Here is an 11,749-nt window from a genome sequence, read left to right as displayed (position 1 = left end):
ACTGCACCTCTTGCAGAGAAGATTTAGAAGTGGGTAAAAATAAGTGGGTATATATCATATCACCAGATCACCAGTTACTCTGTCCCTTCCATGCTGCCGCCATCCTCTGCTGCTCCACGCCTGCCTGCCCCCTGCTCAGCCTGTACCTCTCCAACGATCAACCATCAAAACCGCAGTTTCATAATCACTTTTCACACAACTTTTTATCTGTGAGTCCCTCTTCTTCTGGGTCTGTCGAACCAAAAATACAACAAAACTCTTTAATAACATCTGGAAGCGTATGTCCCCAAACATCAGTAGGTTTCTTTGACATCATATTTGACGGTGTGTGTGATGATGGCAAAGAATCAAATATTTGAACGATGCATCACTTGATTGAGTTTTTAATGTTCAGTACATTGGATTTATGGGTTTCCAGCCTTGAAGTTGAACATTTCAACCACGGAATGACCCTTTTTCTCCCCCTCCACCAAATGTGTAAGGGATTATTTGGTGGCCTTCAGGTGACATAAAACTGCAAAACGTCCTCCAGAGTCACTGTTTGGTTTTTCTCTTCCATTGTACTGTTGAACATGGAGGGCCATATCTCAAGGTTAAAGGCTCATAGACTAATGAACACACTAATACATTTTTTTGTTATAGGTGATTATATGGTAATATAAATATCTGAAGATAGACCTACACACTGAACCTTTGAGAAAGTTTGTCAGTAGCATCAATGATACAGCTTCATTTTCTATAACATTAACCTCTGGAAAGAGCATGAACTCAAACATATACCCACCCCAACACTCATGGCCAGACCTGGATTGGGTCAGATACAAAATAAGGCAATAAATATTGCTTAAGAAATAAGTTGTAGAAAATAATACAAATATTAATAAACATAGCATACAACCTTTGAGAAGGATATTGATAGAGAACCCTCTAAGAACACATTCTTTTTCCAGGGCTGATTGGCCAATTTATGAAAATATTGCATTTATACATATATTGAGATCATTTGCTCATACAATGTCCATATATATTTTCTGCAAACTGCTTACAATTTCACCTGTTAATACTTCAGCAGTCAACATTTTCTGATTGTTTCATAAAGATCTTCTCAGAAATTCCCAGAAATGCAGAATAACGTCCTAAATCTCACGATGTTCAAGAAAGTGAAACAAATTCCAGGATCTGCCCCTTTAATCGAATCTGCTCCTTATCTCTGCTGAAGTGTTATATACAGTGATCTGTCTCAAACTGTATCCAACCTCTTATTGATTTTTGCAGCTTTACTTTGCTGCATCGTGTTACATTTACTTTGCACACATGCTCCTTTTCATCTTCTCTTTAAATGAAAAACATTTCTTCTGTATATCTCCTCCTGCTGCTCTGACACTGCTATTGATTACATGTTAGTGCTGATAATGCTTTTGCCACTATGCTGATTCTCCCTCCCACAAACATTCCAACAGGACCTCAGCCTGCGAGCCAGGAAATAAACAGTCCCAGGCTGTGATGAAGCTCTTTGCTGGTGACAGCCGTGCTGGTGGGCCAACGTAGGCAACCACCATCCATCAAAGCCACCTCCATCTTTCACCTCTGGGTGCAGGCAAGCAGAAGCTGAGATGAGGCGATAGTAACACCCAGCAGATATTATGCAGCTGTGGCCATTGCATCGACTGCAGCCTGAAGACAGCAGGCAGGCTTGTGACTAGAAGAAGACATTTTGTGTTCTTTTGTGTTCATTTTATTCAGCAATGCACAACAGTAAATGATTTAGGCTTTTTTCACCGAAGCCTTTTTGACATGTCACAGTAGAAGCAGCACATGTGTAAATAATAAAATCAGTACAGTGGCCCCTCGCCAAAGGGTTTTTCTGGAAACTCCTCTGGCAGCCGGCGCCACATCATTCTACCATTACTGACAATAATCCATCAATTAATTTACCTTCCATTATGCTACAAACTGTTTATTCTAATCAATGCTGTAAGTGTGGCCATAAGTTAATGAGGCAGAAAGCATTATGGGGAGGGTTGTTCACAAAAACGGTGTAGCAGGTAGAGTCGCTGTCAGATAAGACGTATGTCTGAAAAGAGCTGCAGTGTGACTGGAAGGTTGAGCTACAACCAATCGTCAGATGAGGTGTGAGTATAGTGAAGGTAAATGTCGCTCATGGAAGTTTGAAGTGTTATATATATAAATATATGCATGTGATGTGTGAATAAGAAAAAGAAAGCTTTAATCTGCAGCAATGCAAAGTTGTGTGGGCCTGTGGTAGATGGCCCTGCAGCGATGATTTATTTTAAGGTACTTTTCATTTTCACTCTACCACATACAGTATATGTCTGTATTATCTAGTACATGTTCACATAGTTTATTTGATATATTTAAAAAAAAATCAATGATTGAAGTGGTCCATTGATTCGATCAGAGCAGACAGTAACATTAAACTCCGCCTCCTGCAGCAGCATTACTGGTGAAACACCAGAAATGGATTCAGATGACCCTTGCATTAGGGAAGTACTATTACTTTAAAATATATAAAAGCAAGTACATAATTACTTTTAATCGAGTAGAAAAGTTGATGTGATAAACTTACTTCACTTGAGAACATCTTTGACTATTTATCTGTACTTTCACTGAAGAACAATGCTTGAGTACTTCTTTTTCTTGGGGAATTAATCATCATATTGTTCAAATTTCTTCTGTGCAAAAAAGTCTCATTATCAGTATTACACTGTGAATATGATCAGATTACCCTCATTATTCATTTTGACTCTACACAACAAACAATCTACAATACTATATTCAATGAAATCATTGTATCTCCAAACCCATGGTCATGGTTATTTTATATTACAAGCTCTGAACATCTAGGGAGTAAAATGAAATTCTCTGTCATATTTCAAGAATTGAAGAGATGCAGTTTGGTTAATAAATGTTTTTATTTGGCTTTGAGAGGAATATCACTGCAGGAGATAGCAGCACGTACAGTCACAGTTGAATAGCATTCTGGAAAGTGTCAGCACTCCTCAGCCTCCTCAGAAACAAGTGAGATGCAGGTGAAAACATGTTTTTATTTTATCTTTCAGTCATGGTTAAGGCAAGTTTTTAAGTTTTTCTAAATTGAACACACAACAAGCAAAAATCTATCGCATCCAGAAGATTTTCAAGCTTCAAGAGTCAGGCCATGCATTTATGCCTGTTGGTTGATTCATTTGTCAAAAAAGAAAAGCGGGGCAGAACAGGGGGAAGTGAGGGAAGAAGTTAGGGTGGAAATAGCCCTTATATGCGACTCTGTACCATATAACCATGACCCCGGCAGCATCTGGCCCACCTGCCACTTGCAGCCTGAGCTGAGGACTGTCACTGTCACCGTCAGCTGCCTGACACCGACAGCCATGCTCACATTCACTTTGCTTCCTATTTCCAGCTAAAATACCAACATGTTTGTGTGAGGAGAATTAAAAAAAAGTTGGTTTGCTCTGAAAATGTAGGGAACGAAAATAAGCAATTGGGCTTAATTATCAATATTAAACTCTGACAGGTGATGTGGCTGATAAATTAATTGACAAATGAATCAATCAAAAGGGGGATAAATCATATTCCCAAAAATATATATATTTATATTCAGCAGCAATTTAAACTCTATACTTTTCATTCTCATAGATGCACTTCCTCATGGAGAAGCTGCAGCTCTCCTCCTCCAACACACTTACTGTATATACATCTTGTTTTTCTGGTTGCCATTATTGCAGGACTGTGATGCTGCAGTAAATTAAAGACAATGAGAAGAAGAAAGGGCTGGAATGGTTCAATGGTACATTTCATCTTGTCGTGGTGGGATGAGGGGTGGAATTAAGTGGGGATTGATGGAGTGGAAGGAAAGAGGGGAGTGAGAAGCAATCACCTGCTGTGTAGCATGTGGGGGTTGAGCTGCAGTTTAAATAGAAGCGTTTTCATCCCCTCAGACTGCAACATTCAGGAATGAGCTGGTAGAGGTTTGATCTGTGATCTTTGCTCCCCAACTTTTATATGTAAAAATCAAATAGCACCGTAAAAGTTGGACCGGCTGTTTCACATGCTCCGAGTTTCTGTGCGTTTATCTTTAATGTCCGTGTGCTGTGACAACATTGTTACTCTCTAGTTATTGATTGCTCTTACTGTGAATATTCGTCATTAATGGCACAATTACTGTTGCTCATGTGAGGAAAAAATAAAAGCATTCCGTGTATCAAACTGATGAAACTTTGTGGCATGATGATCGCCTCCTGCTGTGACGTAAAATGGTTGTGACCTCTGCAGAGTGTGAGGATGATTTCAACTCTTCTCTCGTTGTTTACACATGTGTTTCCTGCTACAGCTCCTTCTCTGTCTAAGAACAGCTGAACTAATCACTTCTGAGTTACAGAGAAAACAGACAACAACACAGAAGGTTTGTGTGTGTGTGTGTGTGTGTGTGTGTGTGTGTGTGTGTGTGTGTGTGTGTGTGTGTGTGTGTGTGTGTGTGTGTGTGTAAGCGATGATGTGAACAGTAACCAGATCCATATAACTGATTGGTGGGATGTGGGATGTCTCATTGACCATGATGAAGATGGTGAAACAAGCAGTTTAGCTCTTGCTGCTCTTGCCGTTGGGGCTCTTCTTCTCCTTCTCCTTCTCCTTCTCATCCTTCCCCTTTGGCTTCTCTTCCTCCTCTTCGTCCTCCTCCTCTTCCCCTTCCTCACCTTCCTCCTGGTCGTCGCCCTCCTCTCCCTCTTCTCCCTCATCCTCGCCTTCCTCCTCTCCGTCGTCTCCCTCCTCCTCTTCCTTCTCCTCCTCTTCCGCCTCCTCTTCCTCCTCCTCAGGCTTGGCACCGAACCTCCTGTAGGCTCCCAGGTTGTAGGTTCTGGCAGACATGTAGGAGAAGCCTGGGTAGCCCGACTGGACCATGGCGCCGCCGACGGAGCTGAGGCGGCACTCTTCACCTTCCAGCAACTTCCTGTATGGTCAGAGAGAGAGAGAAAAGGGGATGAAGGGAGAGAGCAGGAGGAGACAAGAGATGACGACCTCTAGTCTGGTTTTGTTACTATTATTATCTGAGAGTGTATCTCTCCTGAGGGATCTAATGTCACTGGAGTATCAGTGGCAGCACCTCTGTGGTCTGATCGTGTTTATTTCCCCTGAACATCATCACTGTTGCTGAGTTAGACTGTGGTAAGGTTTCACAATGCATCAGTCCATTTCATATGTCATGTTACAATGGAAAAAAAGTCACTCTTTTGTCTAAACTAATTTCATTGTTCAACTTATTTTGGCATTTTGCATTTATTTTACAATTTACAGTGTGTATATTTAGTAATCATTAGTGTTTATAGAGAGGGGTGTGTAATAAAAGTCACTGGCCAGACGGAGACATTGCTTTCATACACCATGGGTCTGTATTCTGCTGAGTGTTATTTTAAATCTGCTTGAAATAAACGTTGGGGTGAAAGTGCAGCTCATCATAAAGTAGTTAATTTTTCAAGACATGCATGAATAAAATATAATTCGATTTTTTTACCTGCAATTTATCTTTCAAAAATGAAAGAAAGGTTGATTACTTTTGCCTTTTTTGTAAGTGTATAACTGAACTTAAAAAATATAAAGGTGAAAAACAATACAAAAAATGTTATAATACTAATAATAAATCCTATTTCATTGCTCTTTTCTAGACACCCATAAGGATATCAGTATACAGTATATCATATATAAACACATCAATAAATAAATCATATAAAGGTTTATAATAAGCTAAGGATTATGTGTTGCAAAGCTTAAAAACAAGCACAGTCAGGTTCATTCAGTCCCTCATACTGTTCACTGTTGTATTGACTGTATTGTGGCCAACCTGTAGGCAGCGATCTCAATGTCCAGCGCCATCTTGACGTTCAGCAGGTCCTGGTACTCGCGCAGGTGACGGGACATTTCTCCTTTGGTGCTGCGCAGAGCGCCCTCCAACTGCTGAATGGTGTCCTACACACACACACACAGAGAGAGAGACAGAGAATCACACAGTGAAATACCACTGTCTTATCATATTGACTGAAAATGCCAAACATTTTAGAAAAGATTTTAATTATTGTGCTGAATTAAGTTTAGTATGAAAGTGATTTATAAAACATAGTCCTATAATTACTATCTCAGGCTGTGTCATTCATCAGTCTTCATTGTGCTGAGTGTGTCCTGGTCTCTCTGTTTAAAATGTAAAACACAAAATAACACCTTGTTATTCTCATACCTGCATCTCTCCAATTTCATTGTTATGGCGATCATCCATCTCCGCAATCTGCCTCTCCAGGGCCTCGTTGTGGCCCCTGAGGGAGTCGATCTCCAGGGTGCGGGCCTGCACCTGCCTGCGGTACTCGCTCAGTTCCTCCTTGGAGTGCTTGATGGCGTCCTGGTTGCGGGCGGCTGCCTCGGTCACGGTAGTAAACTTGGAGTGGTACCACTCCTCTGCCTGGACCTGGTTCCTGGCCGACAGGTTCTCGTACTGAGCCCGGATGTCCTTCAGGGCGGCAGCCAGGTCTGGCTTACTCATGTCCATCTCCACTGACACCTGGGCGTATGGGAGAAGGACAGAGGACAGTTTTTAAGTTCATATCAGATATCATCATATCAGTAGAAAATCTTGTTGTTGTTGTTTTCACTTGTATTTAGTTTGAATCATTTATCATGTCATTACCCCAGATGAAAAAAAGTTTAATTTCATCATTCAACAATCCAACTCCTCAACAGGGGTTAAGTGAAGATTATGTCCTAAAATGGCTGATGTGCAGGATTGATCAGAGAAGAAGACAATTTGACCAGAGTGTCATGTGAATTATTGTTTCAGGGGGAAAAGGTATAGTGTTCATGAACGCAAACCTGAACGCACACCTTTCTCTGTTCTTGTTGCACTGGAAGAATGCACAATATGTGTAAATATATCTTCTGAACATTATTTAAAGCTACTGTAACACATTGGTACACATACATTAACTAGCCAGTATTGCAACAAGAGTACAGATACTGGAAACTGTGGAATTCCTTTTTAGTGTCCAGAACTGATTAAACTCATAATTTAACTTGAATGTTTTTTACAGCTGTGTTCATTGCTCACAGTTTTTCTGAAGTGCTGCCCTACCTCTGGTGACAGACAGTACACAAATACATATATACAAGGTGAGCGGAGTGTTGATGAGCTGAGTTGTAGTCTAGCGAGGTGGACTGCCGCAGCACTGATTCATCGACTGCTGAGTCAGGCCTCTCCCTGCTGGAGAGAGCTGTGCTGTAATAGCTTACATGGCAACTCTATTCTTTGCAGGGGGTGAGGAGGAGGAGAAACCCTGGAGAAATCTACCCAGCAACCACTCATATGCATGACCTCCCTAAATATAATATAAAACTACACATTGAGTGAATTGATTTCTACACAGAGTTGCAGCATCCCCCAGCTTCAGAGTCATTGTTTTTGTTTGCTCCATCTGCAAAGTCAAATTTTTTTTTTACAGTTTAGTGAATGAAAGCAACTGCAATTGTGGCAAACCTCTTTTGGTCAAACTTCGACCATTTGCACTTTTGTGCTACCGTTTACCTTGAAGTTCACAATTAAAAAAAATGCTGGGTGTGTGGTGTCTCACAGATTATGTCCCGCCAGCTGCCCCCCTCCCCCCACCCCCCACCCCCGGGGGGACGACCACACCCTTTGATAATGCGCTATGTATCTGCATCCCCCCCCCCTCCCTCTCTGCTCTGCACCCACCTGCTCACCATCTTTAAAAGCTCCTTCTGCGTTTATAATGACTTTGCTGCAGTAGGCATAGTGTGGAGTCTCCGCTGTGGCATGATGCATACCCCCCCACACAGTGTAACCACATATTCGGCGCAGAAAAAAGGGTCTGAGAAAAATTCAATGTTAAAGTTTTCATGGGGGGGGGCGCGCAGGACGCTGCAGGGACGCGCGAGAGGAGGAGGGAGGGACAGCGCGTGGTGCTGAAACGGAACTGCAGTGTCATCACTTATAATCAGTGCGCATTGAAGGACGCAGCATGGGCTGCAGAGCAACACTGCCATTATTACATTATCACTAGATTCCTGCAGCACCTATGCAGTAGTCTATAGAAACTGTCATCTATGCACCAGTGTCTGAGGTCTCTTCAAAGCAATCAGTCATTTGATCATTCTCTTTGCAGTCTATTGAAGTCATGGGAAACATAAGGAATAACCTCCAGTCACCACAGTCAGTCCAGCCTCAGTCCCTGTACCAACATGTGAGGTGCTGGTTTATTTAGCGAATCATGACTGGATATATGAAGGAGGATGGAAGAACATGAAAGTAGATTAGTGTAAGTGTGAAAACTACAGGTTGATGATAAATCTGACATGTGGACCATGATCAACCACCTGTCAGACTGCGGAGCTCCAGGCCATGTGGACCCGGGGGGGTTGGGGGGTGTACCTGTGTGGCCTGCAGAGAGGTCTGCAGCTCCTGCAGCTCCTCCTCGTGAACTTTCCGGAGGAAGGCGATCTCGTCCAGCAGCGACTCAACTTTCTTCTCCAGCTCCAGACGCACCAGCGTGGCGTCGTCCACGTCCTTCCGGTAGCCCTTCAGGGCGCCCTCCGCCTCTTCGCGCAGCCGGCTCTCCTCCTCCAGCTTCTCCCGCACGAGCTCCAGCGTCTCGTTCATCTGCACGCAGTCCAGGTGCATCTGGCTCTTCTCGTGCGTCAGCTCCTCGACGCGCGCCCGCAGCTCGCGGATCTCCTGCTCGTACAGGTCGTGCAGGCGCGACGGCTCATTGTGGCGCTGTCGCAGCAGCGTCACCTCCGCCTCCAGCACCTTGTTCTGCTGCTCCAGGTTGTGCACCTTCTCGATGAAGGACACGAAGCGGTCGTTGAGGCCCTGCAGCTGCTCCTTCTCGTTGGTGCGGATGATCTTCAGCTCGTTGGTGACCGCGGTGGACTTGGTAAGGTCCATCCCGGAGTCCGGCATGGAGGAGAAGACGCGGCCGGGCGCCGCCGTCCTGCGGTAGGTGGCGGAGGACGTCGCGGAGGGGGATCCATAGGTGCGGTTGCTGCTGCGGTACCCAGTGGAGTGCAGACGGGACGGGCTGCTGCTGCTGCTGCCCCCGAGACCCACGCGACCGGAGCGGGGGGCATCTCCGAAGATCTTCCGATAGGAGCTGCTGCTGTAGATGTCGCTGGAGTAACTCATGTTTCCTTTATCTCGGTGGTGTCCTATACAGGAGAGAGTGTGTGAGAAGTTCAGGAGTGCGTGAGGGTGAGTGTGTGGGAGAAAGTGAGATGCGAGTGATGTCTGAGCAGGACAGGTGCTTTTATAGCAAAGGAGCCGGCGCATCATGTGACGCAGAGACAACAGAAGATGAGGGGAAACCTGCAATCTTTAGCAGAAAGCCTCCACCCTCTGGGGAGACACGGACTCACTCATGCAGCCCCCCCTCTGCTCAGCCTGGAGGCTCACGCGTCAACACACCAACTCTACAACATGATTTTCTTTATTGAATCCTCCATGGCCCAACTTTTCCATAAGTAACGAAGTCATGGACTTCCGTTAATGACCAAAAGCACGCGAATAATATCAAATCATAATAAGTAATATCGTTCTCCCAGTATGATCCCACTGGACTGTCTCATGTTACTGTCAGTCCAGTCTGTCGCTGCAGCTTTTCTTTGCTGTCCCAGCAGAAAGGCGGATGGGATCGATGAGTGGAGCTGTGCGCTATAGAGAGTGTTTTGGTGCTGCAGCAGTCTGCATCCAGCCGCCCTCACCCTCATCCCCTGACCTCCGCAGTATCAGAATACGGGATGAGACTCGTTCATGTTGCGTGATTCCTCCTCTCACTTCACCACGGTCTCATCACACATCAGTGATGCAGCAGCATGGTCTAAACAGTGAGGTGGCGAATTTTTACCTCCTGTGGGTCATCATCATAATGGATAACACACATATGAGATGAATTGTATGCAGCTATGAAGTATCACAGTGACTTAAAACTTGTGTGTTTATGCTTTTAACTCTGTAAATAAGTTTTTATCACAAACATCGTTACTCATTTAAACCTATCTAACTCATCTAAAGCTATACTTAGGTTTGGGTGTAGAAGTATGGAGCTTATACGGTGCAGAGAAAAACAAGGAGCCATGTCTGCGTGGCCCGCACGAGGAGCAGTGCTGCGCAGAGCTGTCGCTGGCCTTGGTGCTGATCCAGTGCTGGAGAGGCACCACGCCCCTGCGAAGGAGAGAGCCCCACCCACAGGACTGCAGCCCCACCACCACCACCACACGCAACAACACAGCACAAGCCGCCTCTTGTTCACCTCCCGGCAGGAAAGTAAACGAGCATTAGAGCCCATGCCAAGTCATCCTAAATCACCTTGGACCAGTTTCACCCATCACCACCTTTTGTTGTCGCCTTCAGTCAAAACATATTGTCATTACGCGAGAAGGTATCTGCTCAGCAACAACATTGACTCAGTCACTGGATCTTCTCGTTTTTAAGCATTTCATTTTAGAATATTCCTTAATATTCCAAAATGTATTTGTGATTGTTTTTTTGTGCAGGTCATCTGGATTTCACTTACTGTGTAAGATGAGTCACTTTAAGGTGATCCACTCTCTAGATTTTTCTTCTATTCAACATATAGCTATGTGTTGTTGCTATATTTATAAATAATAAAATGTGTATTTCATAATTTTTTCATAAATGTATAATTTATAAAAAATATCAGAAAACTGGAGTCCTGTAATTTCTCTATTACATTGTTGTATGGCAAAATATAAAAGCCATGTAGATATTACTGTAAAAATGCTATTTTAGTTTTACTATAAATAGATAGATAGATAGATAGATAGATAGACAGATAGATAGATAGATAGATAGATAGATAGATAGATAGATAGATAGATAGACAGATAGATAGATAGATAGATAGATAGATAGATAGATAGATAGATAGATAGATAGATAGATAGATAGATAGATAGATAGATAGATAGATAGATAGATAGATAGATAGACAGACAGACAGATAGATAGATAGATAGATAGATAGATAGATAGATAGATAGACAGACAGACAGATAGATAGATAGATAGATAGATAGATAGATAGATAGATAGATAGATAGATAGATAGATAGATAGATAGATAGATAGACAGATAGATAGATAGATAGATAGATAGATAGATAGATAGATAGATAGATAGATAGATAGATAGATAGATAGATAGATAGATCATATCCTGCAGTAAAGTCATACGTGTCATCAGATGCCTTTTCACTCAGTTGAGGAAGCATTCCATCAGCTACTACAGATACTATACATTTCATTCTCAGTGATACTTTACATGTGCTGCAGACCTGAACTGATGCTGAGCACATGTAAACAAGAACCTCAGCCTCCCTGTTATTACAAAACATTCATGGTCGTACTGACATTATCATCTATGTGTCTGTGCACATGAACATGAATATAACAAGGCACAGGGATCATGAAGAGAAGTATGTGATGTGTTGGTCAGGCCCCCAATGTCACTGAGCTGCTCAAGTTGCAGGACATAAAACACCAGGGGATAGAAATGCACATGCATGTGTATTCTACATATGATGACATCATCAAAATGTTGAATGATGCTTTGTTAGGCCTTCACTATCACATGCCAGCTTCACACTGAGGAATAACAGGCACATAATGAGAGTATACTTCAGTTAATCATGAGAAAATCATCAGTGAATATACACA

At 43.0% G+C, this 11,749-nt stretch overlaps 1 protein-coding gene across 1 annotated transcript; it reads right to left on the bottom strand.

Annotated features, from left to right (window-relative positions):
• Positions 1-2,914: 2,914 nt before the first annotated feature.
• On the bottom strand, positions 2,915-9,322 carry zgc:65851 (uncharacterized protein LOC321113 homolog). Its single transcript, XM_034596258.1, has 4 exons — positions 8,447-9,322; positions 6,248-6,565; positions 5,858-5,982; positions 2,915-4,969 (listed from the first exon to the last, which is right to left on the bottom strand). The coding sequence occupies exons 1-4, from the start codon at positions 9,197-9,199 to the stop codon at positions 4,600-4,602; spliced, it is 1,566 nt and encodes a 521-aa protein (XP_034452149.1). The 5' UTR covers positions 9,200-9,322; the 3' UTR covers positions 2,915-4,599.
• Between the last annotated feature and the right edge of the window lie 2,427 nt (positions 9,323-11,749).

The sequence above is a fragment of the Hippoglossus hippoglossus genome, chromosome 9, assembly GCF_009819705.1.
Source record: "Hippoglossus hippoglossus isolate fHipHip1 chromosome 9, fHipHip1.pri, whole genome shotgun sequence".
Lineage (NCBI taxonomy): Eukaryota > Metazoa > Chordata > Actinopteri > Pleuronectiformes > Pleuronectidae > Hippoglossus > Hippoglossus hippoglossus.
The sequence above is the reverse complement of the archived record's forward strand: the minus strand, read 5'-3'. Positions and strand labels throughout refer to the sequence as shown.

Excerpts from the sequence above, each read along its gene's own strand:
- zgc:65851 (XM_034596258.1), bottom strand. The coding sequence starts at position 9,199 with ATGAGTTACTCCAGCGACATCTACAGCAGCAGCTCCTATCGGAAGATC. Across the intron at positions 6,566-8,446 it reads CCTCTCTGCAGGCCACACAG|GTGTCAGTGGAGATGGACAT; the intron begins GTACACCCCCCA and ends CCATACGCCCAG. Across the intron at positions 4,970-5,857 it reads ATTGAGATCGCTGCCTACAG|GAAGTTGCTGGAAGGTGAAG; the intron begins GTTGGCCACAAT and ends CTGACCATACAG.